The sequence below is a fragment of the Eumetopias jubatus genome, unplaced genomic scaffold (assembly GCF_037043125.1).
Source record: "Eumetopias jubatus isolate StellerSeaLion01/CBP00866 unplaced genomic scaffold, mEumJub1_p1.0 scaffold_4, whole genome shotgun sequence".
NCBI lineage: Eukaryota > Metazoa > Chordata > Mammalia > Carnivora > Otariidae > Eumetopias > Eumetopias jubatus.
Genome location: NW_028274810.1, coordinates 167,730,067 through 167,757,438, shown reverse-complemented (window position 1 = coordinate 167,757,438; position 27,372 = coordinate 167,730,067). Strand labels below are relative to the sequence as shown.

The following is a 27,372-nucleotide window of genomic DNA, read 5'->3' as shown; positions in this document are numbered from 1 at the left end:
TTACATCGAATTATCTAGAAAAATGTAAGGGATGTGACAAAGGGACAAAATCTCATGGATGCAGTGAACACTTCAATATAACACATGATATGGGAAGCCTGCAAGGCTATGGCCAGAATATCAGGAGCTCCTTGGAACAGCGGGGCTGTCACAAGACAGAATACCTCACACCTGTCATATTCTTATTTAGCAGCTAGCTACCTGGTTGGCCACATGCTGACATTAAAAGAGGCCCAGATAATTTCTCCGTTTCTCTGCTGATATTGTTCTGAAAATTTTTTCCTCATTTCTGATTCTTTGACTACAGCAGGTATACCAGAGAACATGCATGACAGATGAAGGAAGCTAAGAATAATTATCATTGCTAAATGCTCCAAATGATCAACCAACAGAAAATAAGGATAAATTACTTACACGACAGGCAATATAGTACCTGCTTATGTGCTGAGAAGCACATAAGACGTGGTGCTTCTCAGCCCTAACAAAATATCTGTTTTAAATAACTGTTCAAAGAAATCAGCTATTCTCATACATGAATACTTAAGATGGTGCTAATTTCAAGAAGTTTTAAATAAATACAGTACTTACCTGCATAGCAATCCTCTTCAACAATGCATGCTTCTGGACCTCTGCAATGTCACCAACTGCCAAACCAATCTGAAGTACAACACAGCACCAAGTTATTACCAGTTTAATGGCTCACCTCAAAATGCACTAAGATCTCTTTGGCTGCAGTAAGGGAGTGAGCATGTAAATTGCCTAGCAGTGGCCTCAACACACGTGGCTAACACATCGTGCAGCAAACTGCAAAGCCTATATAACTTTGTCACAATGGTAGCCACACTGGTGGATTCATTAATTTTAAGTGCTATCCTAAAAAATTAGCACACACCAATTAATCAAATTCATTTTAATTAAAATAAAAATTAGTTATTTTTGCATATGACAGAGGTGACAGAATATCAAATGCCACTGGGGTAGCCATGCAACATGGTTGCAAACTCCAGGAGTTTGGCATCTAAGGTAAACGAGAGTGACTTGACAACATGGAAAAGTTAAATAGCAAACTGAAGCGATGCAGAAATGTCTACCTTACATAGGTTTGGCAGGAAGAGGTACACTGCAAGGGTGGGTGCGGCTTTGGTAACAAACAAAACAAACAGTAACTCCATCTAGAACTCCATGGCTTCATAGAATTAGGTGAGGGGAACCCGTGAGCTCAGTTCTACTTAATCCAAATTAATTTCACTTACATTAGCTGATGCCTATTTTGTTAGAGAATCAGTACCTGCCTATGCTGAACCAGCCTTGTGGATGCTGGTGCTCTCAAAAACTCAAAGTCAAGTAAACTGCATGAGACAAGGGCTCAGTCTGTCCAAGTCACCACTGTATGCCCAGTGCTTAGAACCATACAGGGCATATAGTAGGTACACACAAAATAGCTACTGAGTGAATGAGCACTGAAAGAGTATATTCCAGGGTGTACAGACTAGCACTGAGAACCATGTATAGTCAACAAGTAGGCTTTACTTGACAGGATAATGTTTTTTATTTTAAATTTGGAAGCCTTTCAGTGGGCATTCTCTCAGTTTTTATATCAGCCTCCATCAAAAGCAGCTGTCTCATACTGGCTGTCTTGCACATTTAAGATATTTGCCTAGGATCTGAAGATATCTGATCTTGAGTCACAGAGTAAATTACTAATATTTAATCATAACATTTATTTAATGCTTATCATGTACCAAGCACTGTTTCAAGTGCTTTGTATTAGCTCATTTCATCCTCACAACCTAGAAAGTAGGCTTTATTTTCTTTTTCTGATTTGTGTCCTCAAAATTATGAAAACACAAGGAAGGGACATCTGATTCAGACTCGGGTGATGGCAGGGAGGTGTTGGTTAAAGTCTACCTAAGAGAGATGATGCTTGAGCTGAGTGTTGAAAGCTTAGAAAGAGTTAGCCCAAAGTGGGAGGGCCTTCCAGGAAAAGGAACAGCTTGTGTGGAGCCCAGGAGGCACAAAGAAAAATCTGGCACGCTCAATGAACATTCCTGGTGCATGTCTGAGTAAATCCTGCCAACAGTGGGGAGCTGGGTGAGATCTGGGTAAGATCCAGATCATGAAGACCTTGCATGCCATGCTGATGGATTTAGACTGAATTGAAGAGTCCTGGCGGGGGGGGGGGGGCAGGAAAGGGATGCAAAAGCCACTGACATGTTCAGCTTTCCCCTACAACATCACTGTGGTGACAATTTGCAGGAAGGATTAGAGAAATGAGAAAAGATAGCCTCTTTGGGCTACTGCAGCAATATGGATGAAGAACCAAGAGAGTATAAGCCAACTGGAAGTAGGCATAAGAGGCAAATATTTATTGGAAGAAGTGAGGAAAGGGCAGAGCTGAATCTAGAGTATCTTCCAATGATCTGAGTTAGATGACCAGGAAGGTGCTACTGAGAGGCAGAGTTTGAAGGGAAGAAAACATTGACAGTCTTGGCTCTGTTGGGTTTGATTTTCTTCTGGGACGTGCAGGTAGAGATGGCACCAATGTATACTACTGCTAGGCCAAATCCTCTTCTAGATAATTATCTTCCAAAACATAAGGGATTCTAAGGGAAGAATGTGGGCTTTATGTCATTCTTTATTATTCTTAGTGTTATCCTTTATTTTTCTAGGTCATCAAAATAAAACTCGGGAGTTGCATCAAGTAACTGAATGAACTTATCAGGTAAGTGAATCAAAACATTAAGTAGTCAATCTTTTCTTTTCTTTTCTTTTCTTTTCAGAAACACCGTATAGCACAATTCCTGGTGCACAGTCAGACTCAGTAGAAGTGTACTGAATATGTGCATGTTTATATCAACGAATAAGGGGGAAAAATTCATTGTAATGTCAGCTCGGGCATTCCATGGACCTGGGACGTACTTCTGCCTGCAGTGGCTAAGATGCTCGTGGCTGAAGCGGGTTCTCTGTGAAGGGCATGTTCATGTCCGCTGGGGATGTTAGCCTGTAACTGGTTTAGAGATGGCACCTGAATGCCACAGATGTCCTCGTGCCTGAGAGGCTCTTCCCCACTTGAATCTCTGGTCAATGAGAAATTTAAAGGCAGAGATGAGGTTCTAATCCTTCATTCCACCAAGATCTCTGCCCAACCTCTGACCCCCTATCCCAACTCCAGAGCAGCAAACACCATTCATCTTTATTTCCTTATTCTTTAGCTTTGTAGTTCCTCATAGCATTTATCATCCCCATGACGTTATATTACATATGTCTTTATTTACTACTTAACTTCATGACTAGCTTATAATGTAAGGACTGGGTATTGGTCTATTCACCACTGTTTCCCAGCACCTGGATCAGTGTCTAGATTCTTCGTAAGTATCTACCAAGTGAATGCATCCTGGCATCCCCTAGGCCTCATGCTGTGCCTGGCACACCCCAAGCACTAAATGAATGTTGAATGAATGGATTTTATAATAGTCCCTTTTGACTTTCATGAAGGGAGATGAAGGAAGCTAAGAATAATTATCATTGCTAAATGCTCCAAATGATCAACAAACAGAAAATAAGGATAAATTACTTACAAGTAAATTCATGAGTACAATTGGGACAAACATGGTAAAAGCAATAATCTGTACAAAGGACAGAACTGGATATGCCAATTCGTTTCTCAGGAACGGTTCTAGGAAGGCATCACGATAATTAATATCTCCTAGCATCATGCTGAAGGTCTGGATTATAGAAAGCAATGGAGAGCTGAACGCATCCTGAGAAAAGATGGTAAGGTAAAAGTGAAATGCAAAATACATATAATGAAAAAATATTTCCTGAAGAGTAAAATGATAAAAATCATATTTAGAATACTTTTTTAAGTCACAGGACTATAGCTACTGAAAGTGATAGGAACTACTAATAAACTGGCAATAAAGTCATCAAAAAGATCTTTTCTGCATCTATAACAAATCATCATGCATTATATAAACATTTTGACAATGAAAGAAAGCCATTGAGTTAGAAGATATTTTTTTCCTTCAATAAAAATAATTTGAAGGCAATTTTATCAGATAAAAAGCTGTTACTATTAATTTTCTAGGCCATTCAGATTTAAGCATAAATATGTATTCCTAATATTCACATCAACAAAATCAACTACTCATGTAGCTGCCTCACCTGCAAACTCAGGAGGACATAAAAGCTGAGGCCAAAAGCCAGAAGAAGGAAGACAAACACGACTGTAGACCTCAACAAGGTTTTCATAATTACCTCTAACATAACGATGAAAATTCCACAATTTTCAAATCTAGGAAAATTTAACAATTAAAATATGTATTTACTTTTCTGGTCAAAGTGTTAATATTCATCATGCATTAGGTACTATGTTTCATAGATGAGTGAGGCCAGTTACTTTCAAAAAAGAGACATGGGAAATCATGAATAGTTGTCTTATTTTCAAACTGTTTGTCAAACGGTTTTCTTTTTCCTTCTTGTTAGTGTTTATCTTTGTTTTACTACTTGACCACTAGGTATCACTTCAAACAAAGTAGGAGAGAAAAATCTTCCCAGGATCATAGAAACTGCTACCAAAGCTTGATAAAGGGATCCTAGAGATGAGTTATGTGATACATCCTGGGGAGACTCTAAATGAGCTGCTATACCTGAAGGGCACACCCATATGATTTACATGGCCTCCTGAGGTTTCCTTTTTCTCTCCCAGAAACCAAAATTGTGAAATGGTTAGGTAGATAATGGGTCATCTAGCCACCAATTTGGACATTTCCTTTGGCAAAGACAACTTGTTAAAGGGGGAATCATGAGACTTTAAAGCTGAAAGAGACTTCAGAGGTCTCAGAAACTAGGTTCCCAAAAGATGTCCAGGAACTTGCTAAGGTCACTGATAATGGCAAAGCCAACAGAGTGGCAGTACCTGGACTTGCCTTGAAGCCTCTTGACTTCCAGACCACAGTTCTTCCCACCATACCATGTCCTTTCCAAGGGGCTGGGCTCAACCCCACAACATTGTGCTTGTAAACAGTGATGCACATGATATGGTAGGAAAAGCATGGTCTCTGGAGTTAGAAAGATGTGGGTAAAATGTCCGCTTGCTAGCTGAGATCCTGGGAAAGTTACTTAACTCAGCCCTTCAGGGAGGTAAGGGAGCTTAGTCCTTTTTCACCCTCTAGAATTGGGTTTTTTGAACTTATTTTTTCTCTTATATCACTATTATTTCCCATACCTATCTCTTCATTTTGTTTTAATCTAAAGTAAATGCTTAGCAAATAATACCAAGTAAAGCCAAGAATAGCCAATACTTTTATTCCCATTTAAACCCCACATTTAACCTAGATTTGTCTAGACCAGTGATTCTTGACTGCAGATGATTTTGCCACTCAGACGATATCTGACAATATCTGGATACATTTTTTGTTGTCACATGGTGGGGGTGTTGCTACTGGTTATCTAGTGGGTAGAGGCCAGGGATGCTGCTACACGTTCTTCAATGCACAGGGCAGCCCTCCACATCAAAAAAATACCTAGCCACAAATTTCAGTAATGCCAAGGTTAAGAATTCTTGGTCTACACTCTGAGCTCCAGACCTCTCTCACCTTTTCCTTAATAGTATATAAAATGTATCTTCGCAGTCTAAAACAATTGGAAAAGGAATAAGCCAATTATAAATTTATGGTACTTAAAATAGTTCTTCTTTTGATGTTAAAAACACCTAAGGGATATAGAAATCATTCAAGCTGGCTTTACCTCTGAAGATATAATAAGAAGTTCATCCAGTAGAAGTATATAGCAATCGCTCCACATTGCCACTGCACAGAAGCTGGTATACCAATGAATAAGGGTGACACAAAAATGATGCTTGTTGTATAGATAATCCATTCAACTGCATTGGCATGATCCAAAATATAGTTCCTTTTCTGGGGTTGAAAAGAATTCAGAATTACCACGTGTAGAGACCAAGACCTGGCATCTTACACACACACACACACACACACACACACACACACACACACACACACACACACACACACACACACACACACACACACACACACACACACACACACACACACACACACACACACACACGTTGACCAGCAGCAACATTTTTGTGGCACTGCAGTTGGGAGAGGTTTAGGACCCAGCTTCTGCCATCCTCGACTGAACTCAGAGCCCTGGATATGGACCAGTATTGGAGGTGGCCCAGCCTTTTCTGTTGACCTGGCACACTTTGGGAATCTGATACCTAAGGAAATTCTATAACTTCCTGGGCTTTTTCTGTAGAGTCCATCCCTTCTTAAGGAAATTCCTGGGGAGCTGCCAGTTGGTTTAATTAATTCCTTTATGTCTGTGTAAGGACATACATGTGAATTTCTCAGGATACAAATAAACTAAAGCTGCTTCTAAGGAGGTTTGAGACCTGTGCTAAGACTTAATGACCACAAAAATCTGATGTCATTTCCTACTCTTAAAGATTTCATGTTTTGGACATCAAATTTCCTATAGAGGTGATGATTTTAGTATCAATAAAAAAAAATGTGGAGACAACTCTGTTAGAGAAATCATATAACTTTATAGTTTAGGTTATAATCTGTGAAAAATGAAAATTATGACAAGATTAATATGCCCTAAATCATTTGGGCTACAATGGAACAATATAGTCTAATTCTCAGAATTGTGACAATTTACTGCAACTACATACACACACACACACATAAGTACTTGAAATGTATATCAAGCAAATATGAAGCATTGTAATTATCATTAACATTCTTTAATGCACATATCAATGTGCTTATATAACAAAGTAAATTTTCACACAAAATGAGGTATTGTATAAAAGATATATCTTATAGAAAGATGCACAAAAAAACCCAAAAAATCAATAAAAGACTTTTAACCTCCACACTGAGAAATAAAAGACTGATACCAATTATTAGCCAGAATAAGGACCTGTAGATAATTCACATAATTCTTGAGTCTGATCTGAACTTGGTTCACCCATTAAAAAAATAAGGTATGAAGTAAAAATTATGCTATAAAGAGTTCTCAAATTTTTTTATAACTTGAAATTTTATCCAATAAAGAAAAGCATTCTAATTAAGAAAGCATTTCAAAGAAAAACCCATTTGAAATGGAGTCATCGACCAAGTAAGTTCTTTATAAACTGTTACTAAAAGTATCAAATTCAAAATCTATTATGTTAGCAAAATATCTAAGTGATATCAGAAAAAATACAGAAAAGTCATTCATAAGTTCATTTGTAGCCAAGCAGACCCATATGGACTAGGACAATGGGAACATACTTACTTCAGATTTATCAAATAGGCACCATTCAATGCAGGAGTCTTATCTAAAATCATGTGATTTCTACAGTTTGAAAAGTTTATGCTTGGTATTTCCAATCTATACATTTGTCAAGTTATGTGATTTTATTCTGATATATATTGCTTCAATAATAGTTCAGCAATTTATGTTCTGCATATTAAAATATTTGCAACTTTAGAGATACAAAATGTATTGTGTACCTGTTGGAAAATTTGGACCACTTCTTTGCAATATCCAAATATACTTGATAAAAAAACTAAAATCATGCAAACTTTTATAAAATATGAATTCTGAAACAGAAAAATACAAAACAAACCATTATGAAGGATATCAAATAAAACAACACTTAAGCGTCTTCATAATTTCCACTATTAAATATTTCATTTTTCTTCTGTTTCATTCCTACATACTGTTCATATTTGCTTTAAACAGAAAATTACTGTGATATCAATATAAAGACAACTCATACCCATTTCATAATGTCCTTTTTAAGGGAGGTTCAAAAATTACCAAACGGATTCTAAAAGGATATGAAATCTGTAGACCTATGTAAAAAAAATTTTTACTATGGTAAAATACACATAAACATAAAATTTACCATTTTCAAAGTTTTACATTTTACATGTATATTTACATTTCAAAATGTGTAATTCTGTGACATGAAGGAAACCACCACCTCCATCCATCATCATCTAGCTCAGTAACTTTTCATCATCCCCAAACACAAACCCTGTATCCACTAAGAAACACTTCCTCTCCCCAAAATCCCTCACAGCCTCAAATCTGCTTTCTTGTAGACCTATTTTAAAGTTTTAAACTCCAGCATTAAACTAGTATCTCATACATGTCAATTCTCTTTAATTTACAAACTCATTTACTGACCTATTTACTTATAGTACCTCTCATTCCACAAAGGATTTTAGGAGAAATTGTTCATATGTGAATTCTACAGTCTATTTATAATAAAGTCCTGATATTTCAGATTATGGGGTTAGCATTTCTAAGGAAAAAACCACACTTTGGATAATTTTATTTTAAAAAGTTGAAATATAAAGACCAATCCAAAATACCTTGGTGTCTAAGATTTCTGAATGATCACTAGTTTCATTGATGATTCCAGTTGAGTTGAAAGCCATACCTGGCTTTATACTGATAACAAGAAAGGTCATAGGCAGGAGACCAATACAGTAAGATCCTAAATTCATAACATGGGCTCTAAACCCATAAGCCAACCTACAAAAATAAATCACAATTTCAACAAAAAAATGCATAAGATAAAAAATGGAAAAAGTAGTTATAATCTCTCTCAGAAGTCTATTTGGTAAATTCATTGAACTTTAGAACCAAGATCTTCAAATTCACCTTTTTTCATTTTCGGGAAAGGAATCTCAACTTCCCAGAAAATCATGACTTACTTAAAATCTCTCACCAAGTAATGGAAGAACAGAGACTTTAGCTCCTATTTTCTGACTTCCACATTGATTGGTCTTCTCAGGTACCCCTCTCACTTCACTGTCCACTAAAATGCAAGGCCCAGGAGTGCTTCTTCATGTCTTATATAAAGATTTCCACCCCCCAAATATTTCATTTAATGTCAAAGATAACAGCATTTTAATACCAAAATTTGCCTTCAACACATTTCTTTTTTGAAGTGTAAAACATTAAAATAATAAAATCCAAACATAATTAGAAGGCTTTAAACAAACTTAATGGGGGCATTAAAAAGAAATACTACTGGGCGCCTGGGTGGCTCAGATGGTTAAGCGTCTGCCTTCGGCTCAGGTCATGATCCCAGGGTCCTGGGATCGAGTCCCGCATCGGGCTCCCTGCTCCTTGGGAGCCTGCTTCTCCCTCTGCTTCTCTCTCTCTCTCTCTCTCTCTCTCTCTCCCTCTCTCTCTCCTCCTCTGTCTCTCATGAATAAATAAATAAAATCTTTAAAAAAAATAAAAATAAATAAAAAGAAAAAGAAATACTACTTAATACCCACCATTTCATAAGTAAGTATTCTTTACACACAGGATGGTTGAGAAGTTCTATGCGGTTATGTTGTACCATTACCTGAGAAATAAGGAAAGATCAATAAAAATCAATTAAACTAGTAAGTATAAACTAAGCTTTTTGCTTGCTGGTTTTATAAATTTATTTTAATATTGTAAAAGTAACACTTCCTTATGAAAGTTTGAAAAATAAAAAATTATAGCAAGAATGTATATTTTCAAAAACAAGCTAGAGAGAATTTTATACAGATGCAGTTATTTGATTCAGTTTGTCTCTTTCAATTTCTCACTAGTTGACATAGAATAAGCATTTTAATCTTATACAAAATTACAACTGGAAAGGATATTAAAGATAAATAAGGAAGCTCTACACCCTTGTTCTTTCCTTGAAGAAACTCAGGCTTATCTCTCTAGAGGAATTTTGAATAGTACACATAGTCATTAAATTAGCTTGTAGATTATTAGGTTTTCGTGAATTATTAGGAACTCTATCTATTTCAAAATTCTTTTCTTAGTGGGGGGAAGGAGGGAGAGGGAGAGAAAGAATCTTAAATGGGCTCCACACACAGTATGGAGCCTGACTTGGGGCTCCATCTCACAACCCTGAGATCATGACCTGAGCCAAAATCAAGATGCTTAACCGGCTGAGCCACCCAGGTGTCCCCAAATTAATTTTTTATTATTCAAGAAATACATATAGGGGGGCGCCTGGGTGGCTCAGTCGTTAAGCGTCTGCCTTCAGCTCAGGTCATGATCCCAGGGTCCTGGGATCCAGCCCCGCATCGGGCTCCCTGCTCAGCCAGAAGCCAGCTTCTCCCTCTCCCACTCCCCCTGCTTGTATCCCCTCTCTTGCTCTCTCTCTGTCAAACAAATAAATAAAATATTTTTAAAAAATATAGGAAGTGATGTCAGCAAGATGGAACAGAAAGTCCCAGACCCTCCTATACCCATGGAGAGAAGAGACATCAACTTAATAGCAATACCTGGAAACTGCCTTTGTGAGAAATACAGAAACAAGTTAAAAGGTTCCTGCACCCCAAGCGAGCCTGTAGCCAGGAAGAACCACATCAAAGACAGCAGGAAAATCCATGGCATTTACTTGCCATAGTCCCTCTCCCAGCACAGAGCAGTGAGATCAAGAGAAAATTCCCAACTCCTAGCTTCCCCCTGAGGAGGAAAGAGAGGTGTGGAATATTCTAACTTTGTAGGGAGATGCCCAAGGGACTGGTTTCTGTCTTGCCTGAATCTAAGCACTGACAGGTCCATCTAGACTCTCAGACTTCTGTGCACAGTAATTTCCTATGACAGACCAGCTATCCTTCCAGAAGAACCCCCTCAGCTCAGTTACAATAAGGAGAGGTTTGTCATGTTATTAAGGCACTATTCAATCATGCCAAAAGTTGTCCACTAAGTGCAGGGTATTTATTCAAGCAAGCCTGTTTCATATAAATTATTAAGTCTATATTTTATTAAATCTATTACGTTTTAGAATCTACAAAGATTTTGTTTCCTCCTATTCTCATTCCTGACATACCCTGATAGAAGTATTGCCTATTCTGTAAATTACAATTTAAAAACTTCCACATACGTACACAAAAATTCTTAGTTACTTTTAGGTCATTTGGCTATTGAGTCTGAACCATAATAACAACTGCAAAACATAACATACTCCAGCAGAGCTAAAATGCTTTGCATAAAGCCAATATGAGAGTCAGTTTCCACTGCCAGCCTTGTGGGCATAAAGTCCATGGGGCTCTGCATCCTTCCTACTCCAAGTACTTAGCAAGCCTTCTAGATATCACTTAGGTGATGGTTGATACCATGGTCTGTACCAAAGGCTTCCATTCAGAGAAATGAATTCATTTAAAGTGAATGAAAATTCCCAATTTGTCTAGACCAGTGCTATCCAATAGAACTTTCTGCAGTGATGGAAATGTCCTGTATTTGTGTTCAATAGGAAAGCCACAAGGCACATTGTCTACTGAGTGGCTACTGCAAATGAAGAAATGAACTTTTAACTTTATTTAATTTTAATTAGTTTTAAGTAGTCACATGTGGCTAGTGGTTACCATATTAACACAGATCTAGACCCTGGGCCACATTTGGAAATCCAACCCTCAAATAGGTTTTCTTTTGCTTGCACACAGTGTCAATTTGTTGCCAGTGTTTATAAGGCTGGGCTGCCCTTCCCAGATGGCACCAACTTGTTGATGCTAGTAGCTGATCTCCTTTTAGACCCTCTGTTGCCTGTTTCCTCTGTAGCTATTTGAGTTTGAGACCCCTGATTTAGACTGCAGTGGGTCATCTTGGCATGGTTTTTATTGTCCCATCTGCTGGAAATGTAAAAGTACTCTTTGGAATAAGAGCTGGTTTGGTCTTAAGTCTCTTGGGCAATTTGGGTCCACACTGTGCATGCTGGGCCTGCTTTCAGATTGGGATCACTCCTCCAGAAGCATCTAAGGTTCTGAAAGCTCAGAGTTTACTGTGGAGCCCAGAGGCTAGCTGTCTTAGAAGCTATGATTATAAAATATCAGCCTTGAATTTTCCCGTGGTTTTGCATGAAGGAAACTCTTAACTATGTATGTTTATATTTAGGTGGATGGAGGTGGGGAGCAAGTGCTGATTGTCAGCCCATGTTGTCCATGGTTTATTGGATTCTGGGTTGGGGCAGGTTTAACGTGACCATTAAGACAAAAGTGGTCAAGAGTGTGGAACTTTAAGGCAGATCAAATTATAGCAACTATAGAAAATGACTATTTTCTTTCCTAAAAAATAAAGGGTTAGGACACATGGAGGACAGAGACCTAAAACTATTAATGTGGAATTCTTTCCAGGCCCCTTCCTGGAACTACTGCACCAAAACATTATAGAACCCATGTAGAAACTACCTGGATAATGAAAATGCCAGACTTACGTTGAGGGTTGTAAGAGGCTCATATGTAACATCCTGTGCAGGTGTTACTTTCTTGGTAAATTCTAATGGACACTGAAGATATGTGAAATTATACTCAATCTGTAGGAGATAAAATTTTGAAAAAATTAACAGTCTAGTATATACCCCCAAAATAGGTCTTGACAAATCAAATATGCAAGGCTATCATTCTGCTGAAAATTAAGAAGTTCAAATAAAATTGAGTCATTTTTGTCTGAAGATATGTAGATTAAGTTATTTCACCTTAATTTCAAAAAATAAATATTTTTATATTAGGAGCACCTGGGTGGCTCAGTTGGTTAAGCCTCTGCCTTCAGCTCAGTTCATGATCTCAGGGTCCTGGGATTGAACCCCGAGGTGGGCTCCCTGCTCAGCGGGGAGTCTGCCGCTTCCGCTCCCTCTGCCCTTCCCCACCCCATTCATGCTCTCGTGTTCAATATCTCTCAAATAAATAAAATATTTTTTAAAAAAATTAAAAAAATATCTTAGGAGGCTGTTACTTAACCTTCTGTAACCCATAGTCATGGAAGAAGATGAATTCTCAAAAGATCACTTAGATCTTTGGAACTTCATTGTGCAGGCAGTACTGCTGAAGAAAATATGAAGACTAGAAACAACCCTAAATAATGCTATTAGAAACAAAATATTGGAAGAAAATGGAATAAAAATTCTCTCACATGTAGATGATATAATAATATGACAAATGAAGACAATAATTGACATCTTCTGAGATCGTGGAACTCTAGTAACATTGTTTTTAATATTCATTAAAAAATTAGAATAAACTTCAAATTATCATGATAAAATAAACTTACATGGTAGTCTGGGCAAGACTTGTCTCCTGTGGAGGGTATTATGCAGCAATCTAAAAGGACCTTTAAGAAAGAAAAAGTGGCTAAGATATTAGTCAGAAGACTACATAAGAGACAGGATTTAATTCCCTTTCTAAAACTATACCCAAGATATTCCCCTCCTCTCCCTTTATTTCTAGTACCCCAAAGATAAACTATAATCCATGTCATTAAGGAATAAAGTTTAAAATATAAAGTGTTTCAACTATCACTGCATGCCTCAGAAATACCAAGTGATTCAGAAAATGTACCACATGCTTAAGAATGAAATTACATTTACTAAAATTTGAGTAAGAAATATTTCATTAGTTTTGCCTAAGATTTGATGTCCTGGGCTTCTAGAGAATATATAAAGGATGCCTTTGCTCAGCATCTTACAGTGATAATTTATTGTCTCTAATTGTGATCTCATGGCTGAGCACTGGGGTCTTTCTTTGGTCTAGGTGTCATCTTCCATAATATTGCTCAAGCATGGAGTACTGTGTTGGTTTCTGTACCTCACTTGCTGAGCAACACTGACAAAGTATTCATCCAAAGCAGCATGGACAGCATAATGGGGAATAGGTGTTATATACAGCAATACTGAAGGCCGTCTAGATGCTTAAGACAAGGAGAGAATGCTTAAGGGATCATTAGAGACACACCTCTAGGGTGTGTAGAGACAAATATTTTTATGGGGTACCTATTAACATAAACAATTTCAGTTACCCCCAATCTGTGTGTTGACACCTTTCTGGTGGCCCAAATTCATCATCCTGAGAAAAAAATACTTCAGTTAAATTGCCCTCCTGGAACAGAGTCTGGACACAAAGTCTCAGATGAACCCACCAGTGTGTACCCCAAAACTCCTGGGACATCTGGTCAACCCGACCTGCAAGACACAAGGGTGGAGGACTGGACAGCACTCTGCAGGGGAGAAACAGGGACCCAGGCCCCACTGGGAGGGCACTGCTGTCCTCAAGCACCAAGGGACTTAAAAAAGTTCAATCTCTATTGGTGACCAGGCAGTAATACTAAGGGTCATAAAAGGCAACATCAAAAAAAAAATAAAGACAGGGGCACCTGGGTGGCTCAGTTTGTTGAGCAATGGCCTTTGGCTCAGGTCATGATCCTGGAGTCCCGGGATCGAGTCCCGCATCGGGCTCCCTGCTCAGCGGCAAGTCTGCTTCTCCCTCTCACCCTCCCCTGTCTCATGCTCTCTATCTCTCTATCTCATTCTCTCTCACAAATAAATAAATAAATAAATAAATAAATAAATAAATAAATAAATAAATCTTTTAAAAAAAAATAAAGACAAAGCTAGTCAGCAGTGCTGGGCAAAGCAGAACCGGAGAAGCTGGTCTCAGACTGAGAATTTTATAATCATCAGCACAGGCAAAATAAAGCTAGGCGGGCCGGGGGGGGGGGGGGGGGGTGGGGTGTACCCAGGGGGAGGGATTATGTAAATTATTCAAATGTGTCACGTGAGGCTAAACAGAAAGACCTTCAAGTTTCCCTATTTAAGGAAAAATTCACAATATTAAAATACAAGGAAATTATAGAAAACTAACTAGAAAATATATAGTAGTATAAAAAAGAAAAGAGGGGAGCCTGGGTGGCTCAGCCGTTAGGCGTCTGTCTTCGGCTTAGGTCATGATCCCAGAGTCCTGGGATCGAGCCCCGCATCGGGCTCCCTGCTCAGCAGGAAGCCTGCTTCTCCCTCTCCCACTCCCCCTGCTTGTGTTCCTGCTCTCGCTAATTCTCTGTCAAATAAATAAATAAAATCTTAAAAAAAAAACCTAATCATAATCCTACAATTGTGGTAATTCTTTTTTTCCCATTTTTTATGTTATGTTAATCACCATACATTACATTAGTTTTTGATGTAGTGTTCCATGATTCATTATTCGCATATAACACTCAGTGCTCCATTCAGTACATGCCCTCTTTAATACCCATCACCAGGCTAACCCATCCCCCCACCCCCCTCCCCTCTAGAACCCTCAGTTTGTTTCTCAGAGTCCATAGTCTCTCAATTGTGATAATTCTTATCAACATTTTGGTATAATTTCTTCAGTTCTATCCCATGTTTTCCATATGTGAATATTTCTAACATATTTACTATTATTAATGCTGCAGACATATTACTGTATATAAATCTGTACCTCTGATTATTCATTAGGACAGAGTCCATGGATTTATTAAGTAAGAAATTCTGAGATCATTTTCAATCCTGAATATTTATGTGCCCTTTGATGAAATTTAAGCACCTGAAATGCTAATTTATGGACTGGACTGGCTCCAATTTCTATTGTAAATAAAAAAATGCATGTACAGCACTTAGCACAAATTAAGTGCTTACTGAATAAAATAGTACGTGTGAGTAGCTATAGTACGAATAACCACAGAAGTATAAAAATAGTAGGATGTATAATATAAGCCAAGCACCATCCTGAATACTTCATATATTTTACATCTAATTTTTGTAATCACTTTTCAAGATCAGGATCAGCAACACTTCTTTAGAGGTGAAGGAAGCAGAAAATGGGGGCACCTGGGTGGCTTAGTGGGTTAAGCAACTGTCTTTGGCTCAGGTCATGATTCCAGGGTCCTGGGATCCAGCCCTGTATCATCACATCATTGGGCTCCCTGCTCAATGCAGAATCTGCTTCTCCCTCTCCCTTTGCCTCTCCCCTGTGCCCATGCTCTGTCTCTCAAATAAAATCTTTTTTAAAAATAAAAAAAAAAAAGCAGAAAATGAAGCTCAGAGAGGTGAAATGACTTGCCTAAAGCAGCACAGCATGAGGCAGAACCAGGACTAAATCCCAGGACCATCAGGCTCTGAACCTGGCCCTATGTCCCCTGTGTCACTATGTCTCACTGCCTCCTCCAGTATTTGAATATATTTTTCCTTATGAATGACACTCGACGTCCTTCCTCTCTTTTTGATTTATTCTATATCTATCCCAATCTTCAAACCTCAGCCTTCCCAAGGAGGTCTCTTATCTGCATCCTTATACACTCACATCCTCAACAATTCGTGGGTGTTACTCTTGTTGTAGGAGTCCAGTCACATGCTGGGTATATGTTTAATCCAGCAGAGAATTACACATTTGGAGGTCCTTAGAGGCCAAGCAGGTAGTGTAAATGAATCAACTGTGCCAGCCTTAAGAGCTCTTTCCCATTGTTTCTGAAATGTGGGCTCTCCCTGGGCTGGCTTCTGTCTTCACACTGTGGGTAGAGGCAGATATAGAGAAATATCTCTCTACTACAAGGAGAGCAGTTGCACCAGAATAACAATACATGGCAACCAACAGTAGGCATTAGACGGAGTATACAAAAGGAAGAGGTGTACCAAATGGGAGTAGTGTTTGTCCCATCTAAAGGAAGCAGCTGCTACTAGCCCAGCAGTTCCTTCCTCGTGAGAAGGAGGCCTGGTAACCAGATCTTCTGATTTTTACAGAAAGCCAGATATCTGGATCTTTAAGGGAGGCATCCTGGTGTTAAATGTTAACAACTACTGTAGATTTGAAATAATAACATGGATGGCCCCAAAAAACCACCTAGAGCTTTATTCAGCCAGTAACCACCATTAGTAGTCTCTGTTCTAGACTTGAATTATGTGAATAAAAAAATCTGTTGACTCTCTTTTCCTAACAACTAACAGTATTCTTTAATCCAAGTAGGTCCTTATTAAATACTTGTTGGCTAACTTCCCTGACAGCCTATGGGAAACTAGAAACTTTACTTTAAAAATGAAATTTCTATTCTTTACATTGTGATTACAATAATAAATCCTCATATTATATTACATGCCAAGCATATACCCAGAAGCAGTTCTGTCTGGAGAGCTTACTTTCATGCATTCAGGGAGGTATTCTACCATTTCCATGACTGGACATTTATTGCTTGGAGAATAATGACTAAAAACCTTAAGGCATTCTTCCCATCTGTAAAAAATAACAATAGTGATAATAATAAAACAAACACAAGGTCTTAATCTTTCTGTTCTATACAACAAAGCTACCAGTTGAGATTCAAGATTATATCTTTAAAAGAAACCTGAATTTGTTCCAGTGGAACCAATATGTGAATCAAGATCAATCCATTAATAGGAACTTTGTCCATTAATGGAAACTAGAAATGTGGGCAAATTCCAGGATGGCTGTTATAATCACTATTCTCTTTCTATAAATGCCTTCTAAAGAAGGTAAGCTTTTACCTTCTTCTCATCCTGAAATCATGAAATAGTATGAGCTGGTCATGTTGAGTAGAGATATTCACATTCATGTATATACAATAACAACATAGTACTGGACACATGACATTTAACATTTAATCCATGTATATACCATGTGTTGCATTAAACTACAAAACAACATGTGTCAAATACATTAATAAGCATGGATTCTGCCAGAAGACTGCATAGTCTGCTCCTTTCTTCATCACCATCCAGTTGGACAGAACAAGAAGATACTTATGATACCAAGGGGGAAATAAATCCCCAACAGGAAGTAAAGAAGAGACATTTACCTCCAAGATCTGATCTATGTCATAAGAGACTACTTCTAGAAAGTACCCAAATTTTCTGTTAACCCTATCAGTAAGATTCATCTAGAATATCTGCATAATAAGTAGAAAACTTCCAGTTGCACACTTGCACTGGCTAGTGTTTCAAAGAAATGATCAGCAGAGGGATCTTGAGATCAAAACACTGGCTTGATCTGTCTTGAATAGGACATGGCTCATCTCTGTGTCCATGACTGGGTGACACTGGACCCTTGAGCATTTCTGTGATTATACAAAAAGTTTATGTACGAAAAGTAGGACAAACTATGCACCAACTTCATCATTAAAACTCCTTAGAGTATGGTTTAAAAATCCACAATTACAAAAGATCATGTGTTAAGAGAAATTCCAATAGATGGCCCTAATAACGCATGGATATACCCTGGGGATTATTTTCACCAACATCCAGGTTTGACATTTCTGTTAACAAGAGAATGTTGGGCAGATTCAGGCAGATCCAGGGCAGAGTGTGATAGACAATGACTAGACGACACATGTCTGAAGCCCATGCGTCTTACATGGGTGTTATGAAGGTGATCTATGCTCCCATAATTTACAGATGGCAACCAAAAACCAGAGAGGTTAAATAACATGTCTGTTGCTACCCAAAGAGTTAATTAAATATTTTATGTAAACAAGTGATGTTTAAGGAATGTTGATTAACAGCTGAAACTTACTCTTTTCCTGTTTCCTCTCAGGTTGTCTATCATCCCACATGTCAGAGGACACTAAATGACAGTGGGATAGGGAGACAGCATACCTTTTGTTCTTGATGGTGGTAAGAACCACCTCCTTCCTCTTATTGTGAATCGCAACATGCAAAAAGGAGGCCTGCTCCTTGTTCAGAACAATGTCAGCATCGTAGCTCAGAAGAAGTGCAACAGCTTTGGCATGGCCTTCCCTCGCAGCAAAGTGAAGTGCAGTGTTCTTTTAGAAAAAATACAACACAGAAAATCCAGTAACAATGGCTGTTCATCCTTCGGCTATTTTTCTGCTTTCATTGTTGGACTGCTTAAAATAAATTATTAACAAACTTAACAATTTAATACCAAAATCATAAAATTTAAAGCCAGTGTTAAGAATCAGGCTTTGCATAATGAATTTATAGTTCGAACATCGTGTGGGGGCGGGGAGAGGGAGAGGGGTGTTGTGTGTGTATATATGGAATTCAAAATGGTTTGTTTTATTTTGTTTTTGCTGTGGGATGATTCCACAAGGATAAATGACAGACTTTCAGGGTAAGGATATTGGATTGAACACAGAATACTTCTAAGAGATTTATTGTCTTAGAACAATGATTTCCAGATTTGGGGTTTTCACAGGCTTGTGAAATTAAAAAAAAAAATCAGAAATTGCTAGAAGGTTGCCAGTCTTTAATTCTGCCACATAGAGACATTTCAAAAAGCAGTGACAACCTCTATCACTTCATGAAAGAATGTGCATTTATTTTAATACACTCCATAAAAAGAGGGAGAACATCATAGCAGAATAAAGGATAGTCCTCAAATCCAGTACACTTAGTTTTATGAAAACTTATCCCTAACCTCTTCATTTTCCTCGGTTCACCAGGGAGTAGTGAAAATTGTTTCATCTATCTACATGGGCCTGTGGAGTTTCTATGAGACTTAAGAGGTGTTCTCAACACGCATCCACCCCATTGGCATTCTCCTTATTCTTTTCCTGCAGAGTAAGAACCCAAAAAACAGTATAAATGCAGCAAGGAAGGAAAGGGGTGGCTAAGAAGTCTTTCTTGCAATTTTGGAAGTTTCTCCTATGCCAAGACACTGGGTAGGTATGAGGAATACAGTACATACCCCTTCTTCATCTAGCTGATCTGTGCACTTCAAGTTAGTGTCAAGAATGACCTTCATGGTCTGAGTGTACCCGCCTAAGGAAGCATGATGCAAAGCAGTCCAGCCATTGTGGTCACTGTTAAAAGAGTTAAGAAAAAAGCTGTGCATTCACTTCACAGATGAATTGTGGGAACAGATGCTGCCCATTGGAAAGGTGAGTCGGATGACAACAACAAAATGCCTGAGTTCTAGCAACTAAATATTACATATTTCTAACAAATGAGCTAATTTCAAGCCTAATGGTCTTAAATAACCTTCCTAGAATGTGATTTACACATATTTTTTAATTTAGTAGATTAACATATAAAAGTATATAAACACATTATCAACCATCTGGGGGTGGGTAAAACTAGAGTTAGCCTGTCTGTCGTACATATTTTTTCAAGGCTGTAATGTACTTATACACACTATTTTAAATCTTATTTTCTTTAATTGAATATTATATCAAAAATTTTCCTTGATGGGGCCGGGGTGCCTGGCTGGCTCAGTCAGTAGAGCACCCGTCTCCTGATTTCAGGGTTGTGAGTTCGAGCCCCATAGAGGGTGTAGAGATTGCTTAAAAATAAAATCTTAAAAAAAAAATTCCATGATGATAGTATTAGTCTTCATGGCCACTAGGTATTGTTAATGATAATATCATCTTACAACAGTTGGTCTTAAGATGTTTAGCTTAATGCTACTTATTCTTCTAAGCATTTGGGTCTGAAGAGAGCATTCCTCTTGTGCTCTGAAAGATGTTTGGTTTTTTTAAGATTTTATTTATTTATCTGACAGAGAGAGAGATAGCAAGAGCAGGAACACAAGCAGGGGGAATGGGAGAGGGAGAAGCAGGCTTCCCGCGGAGCAGGGAGCCCGATGTGGGGTCTCAATCCTGGGACTCTGGGATCATGACCTGAGCTGAAGGCAGACGCTTAATGACTGAGCTACCCAGGTCCCCCTGAAAGATGCTTTCTTAATCCCTTTAGAAAATGTTTGTCCTTTCTCACAGAAATTCAAGATGTAAATACTATCAAGGCTTGTCATTTTTCCAAATCAGAGAGAAAAAAAAAGCATGAGATCCTGACACAATTTAATTTCAGTGCTAGTGGACAACTATTTTAGGATGCAAAGGCAACCTCACCATTTCAGTTATTATGATGTAATTAAAGCAACAAGTCTCTGGCCTGGATCCATTTGGGATCCCCTTTGCATGTCCACTGCCTGGTGTCCCTTTAGAGGAAGGAACTGAGCAAAGCATTCCTTTTGCAGCTGCAACCCTACTTTGCATGATTGGTGCTTTGATAAAAAAAATGAACATCAGCCTTTTGAACATTAACCTAATGAGCTCTTTGCTTCCATGCTGGTAAAATTAGAAAATAGCTCACCAAACCTCTATAAAACTTTTTTTTTTTTACAAAGATGTCATTTAATAATACTACATTTTTAAATGCTTAATTATTTTGTCTTTGCTCCTTGTGTTAGACTTCCTTATTTAAGTATAATGAAATTCAGGAATTCTTCATGTCTGGTGTTGCAGTGTAAAGGGAGCTTTTCATGTCCATCATTCATAAGACTGAATTAAAAAGTCTGAATTTGGGATGTGTGTGTGTGCACATGTTTCTGCATAAAAGGATGATAGCATGATGAAGCAAAATATGAAGGACTGTATTGCAAAGGTTCTGAGAACTACTTCGCACAAAGCCACTTATTCTGTGACCTCAAATGAAGTCTTCAACTTTATAAATTGTGACATCTTTATCTGTCAATTAGAAATAACACTGATGTCCTTTTCAATATTTGAGAAGTTATATATGTTGTGAGGATTAAATAAGATGGATTAAAGTACTTAGTGAGAAAGTTAAAAATAAGATAGAAAAAAAGCCAGAAAATGGCCAATTAAAAAGAATATATAAATATTCTGATCACATATCCTCACCTGAGAAATAATGCACCTTTTTTCAGAAGAAGTCGGACTACTTTATCATGCCCATTTTTTGCTGCCAGGTGGAGAGGTGTCATTCCATGAAGATCACCTTCATTCAAAAGCCTCGTGTCACTCATGTCTTGCAGAAGCCTCTGACAGGTGTTGATTCGCCCGTAACTTGAAAAAATTGTTCCATGTTTTCAAAGCAAATATTAAACAGAGAGAAGACATGCTCACATGTCGCATAAACTGACCCTTACCTGGCTGCAAAATGTAAGGGTGATTTCTTATCTTTGCTTTTAGAATGAATGGATACATTAAAGTCAAGTAGGTTATTTACAGAGACAGGAATCCCATGTCTACATGCATAATGTAGAGGGGTACACCCATCATCATCTTCATCCATTACCAGCTTTTTAATATGTTGCATCTATGGAAAAAAATGAATATTCTAAATATGGTTCTGTTCTCATGCTAATATAGTATTTTTCAAACTATTCTGTAGGACAGTATTTCCCAATAAGGATAAATATGTATACCTTGAGGGCAAAAATATAAATAACTTAAAGGTACTGGAGTAAAATAAATATGGATGATGGTGTATGCTGTCTTCCTAAAATGTATAGTACTGTATTAAGGGCTCCGAGAAATCCTAAGAATAAGAAATATACTTAACATGTTCAACCGAGCATTTTCTAAATGTATTTTGCTACAGGCCACCCACTTCAGCCCACCTTTTACATTTTTCCCCCAAATAAGATTTAAGAGCTTAATGCTAACGTGTTCTCTTAGGCAAAAGGGATGAGATGAAATTAGATTTACTTTATTTTTATATGAATATTAAATAAAAAGCAAATAGCAAATAAGAACTTAATCAAGCAATAAATTTCTATTCTTAAAATATTTAAATAAAAGTATTTTTATTCTTTATTAAAGACTTTGACAATATTAAAATCTATTTACTACAAAAATATGATGAACTTCAGATACACCTAAGAGTCACTCAAGTAAGTATGAGCTGGTGAATATAAATATGGAGATCACATTTCAACCTGTCAGGTCAAATATGTTGAATGATTTTTCTTAATTGATAATGAAATATTGCTAATTTACTCATGCACCTGGCTTTTCCACTGATATGCAATTCATAATGGTTCAAAGAGTGATGGTAAGCTGACTCATTATAGATGGGGATATATAGAAACCCTCAGTAACTTGGAAAATTCAATCCCAGTAAAATATTTTCATTATCATAATCATCACCAGTCTTGTAAATAAATATTCAAATGTGGCATCTTTATTTTAACATAATTTTTAAATTCCAGAATCAGCCTTCATAATAATAAAAATCATAATAAGCAAAATCACTGTACTCTCTGTTGAACCCAACTCAGTTTATGGAAATCCATGTACGTATACATATATTACCTGCATAAACTCAGGTTGCAGATTTTTTAATCCATGAGGTTGCTGTACAGTTAAATGCAAAAAATTACGTCCAAGATGATCTTTTATGTCTACACGGGCACCTATAAAACACAACATAAATATAACTTCTACTTATTTATTTAAAGCATTACCTATGGTAGATTTTCAATTTAAGAAAAGTTTTTTACTTAAAACTTTGTCAACCATTAACTTACAAGAAACTTTAGACAAGAAAAGTGTATTTAAAATGGGTTTACCTTAGTGTGTGTGTGTGTGTGTGTGTGTGTGTGTGTGTGTAGGGGGAGTAGAGAATATATGATTTGTTACGTTAATTAATATATGAGATCTTAGCTTTTAAAGCATAAAATATAAAGATGGAGAGATTAGATATCAAGAAAAAGGAAGGGACAGTAGCTCTCTTCTCTGTAATCTTCACATCAGGTTAGTACCTACAATAGGGACGGTTACAGTATTAATCATTGAGAGAATGTAGATAAAATGTTCAGCAGTGTACCTGCAATAAAATACTTGCTTTATAAGTGTTGTTTATTATTGTTCTGAAATTATCTTTTTAAATATCACACCCTTACTGGACTGAAAATTTTTCTAGACAGGGAAAGTATTCTATTTATCTTTGTATTCACAGCACCTGGCCTGATGCCTGGCACACAATAAATGGCCAGTAAATGTTTAATAGCTAATTGAGTAGTAGTTCTAAAAGCTTGGTGAGGCCCTTCGTAGTACCTTTAGAGAGTAGTAAATTTACAATATTCCAAGATGCAGAAGCAGTTGCTAATATAAGTGGAGAACGTCCTTCCGAATCAGTGCTATTAATATCTGCTCCCTAAAATAAAACAAGTTATTCAACAAAGAGCTTATGAACAAGTTACCTTACATTACAATCTGTAGTGTTAATTCATTAAAATAGAGCATCCATAATATGGCTAGCATTCAAGCACATAACTACAGAACTACTTGGAATTTCCCTATAATTTGTATGTTGTAATATCAGAAATCAAGACATTCTTTTATAATTTCAACAACAAAAATTATCCTCACATGCTAACTTTTTGTTTGACATCTGGCAATAGATCAGTGTTACTACCTAAATCATAAAAATAAAATCCTCTGGCCTATAGCAATAGTTTAGTTCTCAATGTAAAAAAGAGTTTTAAATATCCATGATACAAAAACCTTCCAAATTTATTGCATATATAATTTTTAAAACTTTCACAAGAAGTTGTTTACTTTTTTAAAAAATCCACCTCATCTGAAATAGATGAACTTAAATAACTGAACTAATTCAGATCCTAAAGTAAAATTTTAGCCAAATATTTGAGAAAATTTATATTTAAAAATCATATATATTTTAAATGATAAAGTCAGTATTTATCATGACGTGTTATGGTTATATTTTACATGACCAGAAACAAAGGCTTAAAAAAGTTCATGGAAAGAATTCTTTTTTTTTTTTTTGTATTTTGTTATTTTTTTTAAAGATTTTATTTATTTATTTGACAGAGACACAGCAAGAGAGGGAACACAAGCAGGGGGAGTGGGAGAGGGAGAAGCAGACTCCCTGCTGAGTAAGGAAGGAGGCCAAGGCGGGGCTCGATCCCAGGACCCTGGGACCATGACCTGAGCCGAAGGCAGACGCTTTATGACTGGGCCACTCAGGTGCCCCTTGAATTCTATCTTTTGGACAGGTAATAAAAATAGCTTAAACTCCGACTGTGGATATTTCCCTGTTTTGGGGCGGACGAAGCAAATACAGAGGACGAAGCACCAGCATCCCCTTTGAAAATCTCATGTTGGTTACTGAGATTCTGCCACAGTTCTCTTGCCAGGTGAAGACATGGCTGCATTTGCAAGAAACCACGCATGACAAAACTACAGCATATAATGAATCTTTCCAGGATTCCTCTATGTAAACATCACAATTTCAATAGCTGCTATTGACAACAAACCCACAATAAACACTACAAATGGAATTACATTCATTGTTGATATGGTGGGGCTTAAATAAATACATCATATATTCATCTGTATAAATGACTTGTTAAAATTTAACTCAAAAGCCAACTGAATACACTTCTTCGAATGAAAAAGACTGTGTGCTTTCACTTGTAACAAGCTTGGGACAATATTTTTAATTTCTCAGTTTTTCACTGTTTGAAGGATGGCACTGAGGCAGCTGGGGTAGAAGCTTACAGTGAATGGTGGAGGCAACATGTGCTACTTGTCCTGCTTCCACCTCGAAGCTTCTCATGCATGGAAGAGTCAGCAAAGTTGCAAAGCCTAACCCTCTTCTAGGACTGGTTCACAAAACTGTCGCTGCCATGTACCCACCAACTCCCAACACTAAAAACATGGATCCAGGTATCAAAAGCACACTTCGGTACTTCTGACCAACTTCATGGCGATGACATCTGGCCTGGATGTATTCGTTCACATTATATCCTATTTGTAAATGTTTCAATCATCTTTTTGTAAACTTTTTTGTTGAGAAGCAACAAATTAAAACTTGGCTTATTTTGGGGCGCCTGAGTGGCTCAGATGGTTAAGCATCTGCCTTCAGCTCGGATCATGATCCCAGGGTCTTGGGATCGAGCCCCACATCAGGCTCCTGGCTCAGCGGGGAGTCTGTTTCTCCCTCTCCCTCTGCCTCTCCCCCTGCTCATGCTCTCTCTCTGTATCTCTGTGTCTCTGTGTCTCAAATGAATAAAATCTTAAAAAAAAAAAAACTTGGCTTATTTTGAAAATTTATATTATGTAATTATATGATTTTTCAACTAGAAATAGTAATAAAATAAAAAACTGTCCATGGAATAGTTACCACTGAAATTAAGTAGTCTGCTAGTTCATGGTGATCAAATAGTGAGGCTCTGCAAAAAGAGAGTGACACGCCATGTTAAGGTACTGCTGATATAAATATATAAAGCTACTATATTGCACTCAAAAAGTCAATTTAAATGACCATTTAATAACATAATAAAATGCTAGGCAATCAATAACCTTTCAGAATTTATAATTTTGTATAATTTGAAATATAAAATTTTATAAAAAAATTGTAATTGGTTGTGATGAGGACCATATTTTCAGAGTAATAGTAATAGTTCAAATACATCACAAGGTTTTCCTCCTCATCTTTTAGTTAAATGATTTTCTCCTTGTAAAATCATCATGTGAAGTGAGTAGTAACATTTGTCCTAAGAGCTTAAAACAAAAGACAAAAGAACAGGTTTGTCACCACTACGATCATGGGGAATAAAAACAGTTGCATGCAAGATGCACCTAAAATTCATCTGCAGTGTTCAAAATGCCCTTTCTTTGCCAAAAGTTAACAAGGCAGCATTAGCTTTCCTAAGGTTTCATGAAGCCAAAGACAAATTTTGGGGAGAACTGAATTCACTTTTGTGTTATTTCACAGCCGGTCATAAGGATAATATTAATAAAACAAGTAAAATCTTTCAATCTATATTAAAGCACCTCTGTAACAAATGTTAATACTAATGATTGAAAACTTTGTTTCAGGTGCCTGGGTGGCTCAGTTGTTAGGCATCTGCCTTTGGCTCAGGTCATGGTCCCAGGGTCCTGGGATCGAGCCCTGCATCGGGCTCCCTGCTCCGCAGGAAGCCTGCTTCTCCCTCTCCCACTCCCCCTGCTTGTGTTCCCTCTCTCACTGTGTCTGTCAAATAAATAAATAAAATCTTAAAAAAAAAAAAAGGTAAACAAATGCTTAAAAAAACACTTTTTTCCTATTGCAGATCTTTTTTCTTTGTTCCTATTTAAGATTATCTCAGCTATTCTTCGCCTTTTGTATATAAATTTCAGAATCAGCTTATCAGTTTTCACCCCAAATTTACAAGAGGTTGTATTACATTTAAATTACATGAAATAGGTTTAGCAATTGTAGGAAATGAATAAAACATTAAGGCCCCATTTGTTCTTCTATCGCCCCAGTTTAGAGCTTTGCTACTCGAAGTGTGGGCCGTAGACCAGCACTGGCACCAGCTGGGAGTTCATTAAAAATGCAAATTCTCAGATCTTAACATTGAGGCTGGGACATGTTAATGACTTGCCAAATGTTACATAGCCAGGTAGGGCTGGCACCCTATTCCCCTTACTACAAAGCTTACCGTTTCAGTCAGAACAATGTACTGGGGTCTTTGCACTATGGTAACAAAAAGAATGGTAACAAAAAGAATTCTAGCCCAAAGAGCAAACTTCCCTTTGAAGCTCAAGATAAACTCCAAATGTCATTGGCTATTAGAAGGACATTCCAGGATTGTAGATCAGTATTAGATTGATTAGAATTGGACTGAACTGGTCCAAGAAATCTACAGCCAGTCCAAGTTGAGTATGTCCAACTAGAGTAGTCACCAGGCTGAGGACACGTATGGGTCAGGTGAATGATCTATTTTTCTAAAATAATTCCTTCTTATGCATACTTGTACATTAAAGCTGTGATCCAAATGGACACATTTTAACTATATACAGATCATTGGGTTTCTAAATTGGCTAAAACAT

At 37.3% G+C, this 27,372-nt stretch overlaps 1 protein-coding gene across 1 annotated transcript in view; it reads right to left on the bottom strand.

The window, feature by feature from the left end:
- TRPA1 (transient receptor potential cation channel subfamily A member 1) overlaps positions 1-27,372 on the bottom strand; it is a 57,960-nt gene that overhangs the window by 5,862 nt on the left and 24,726 nt on the right. The window contains exons 9-25 of the mRNA XM_028109079.2: positions 25,679-25,727; positions 23,587-23,686; positions 22,843-22,943; positions 21,675-21,844; positions 21,427-21,591; positions 19,473-19,587; positions 18,419-18,585; positions 16,946-17,039; positions 13,075-13,134; positions 12,242-12,340; positions 9,318-9,388; positions 8,400-8,562; positions 7,530-7,619; positions 5,749-5,918; positions 4,165-4,294; positions 3,579-3,761; positions 589-657 (exon numbers count right to left, since the gene is read on the bottom strand). Of these exons, the coding sequence (XP_027964880.2) occupies positions 589-657; positions 3,579-3,761; positions 4,165-4,294; positions 5,749-5,918; positions 7,530-7,619; positions 8,400-8,562; positions 9,318-9,388; positions 12,242-12,340; positions 13,075-13,134; positions 16,946-17,039; positions 18,419-18,585; positions 19,473-19,587; positions 21,427-21,591; positions 21,675-21,844; positions 22,843-22,943; positions 23,587-23,686; positions 25,679-25,727 (1,996 nt within the window). The remainder of the gene's footprint in view (positions 1-588; positions 658-3,578; positions 3,762-4,164; positions 4,295-5,748; positions 5,919-7,529; positions 7,620-8,399; positions 8,563-9,317; positions 9,389-12,241; positions 12,341-13,074; positions 13,135-16,945; positions 17,040-18,418; positions 18,586-19,472; positions 19,588-21,426; positions 21,592-21,674; positions 21,845-22,842; positions 22,944-23,586; positions 23,687-25,678; positions 25,728-27,372) is intronic.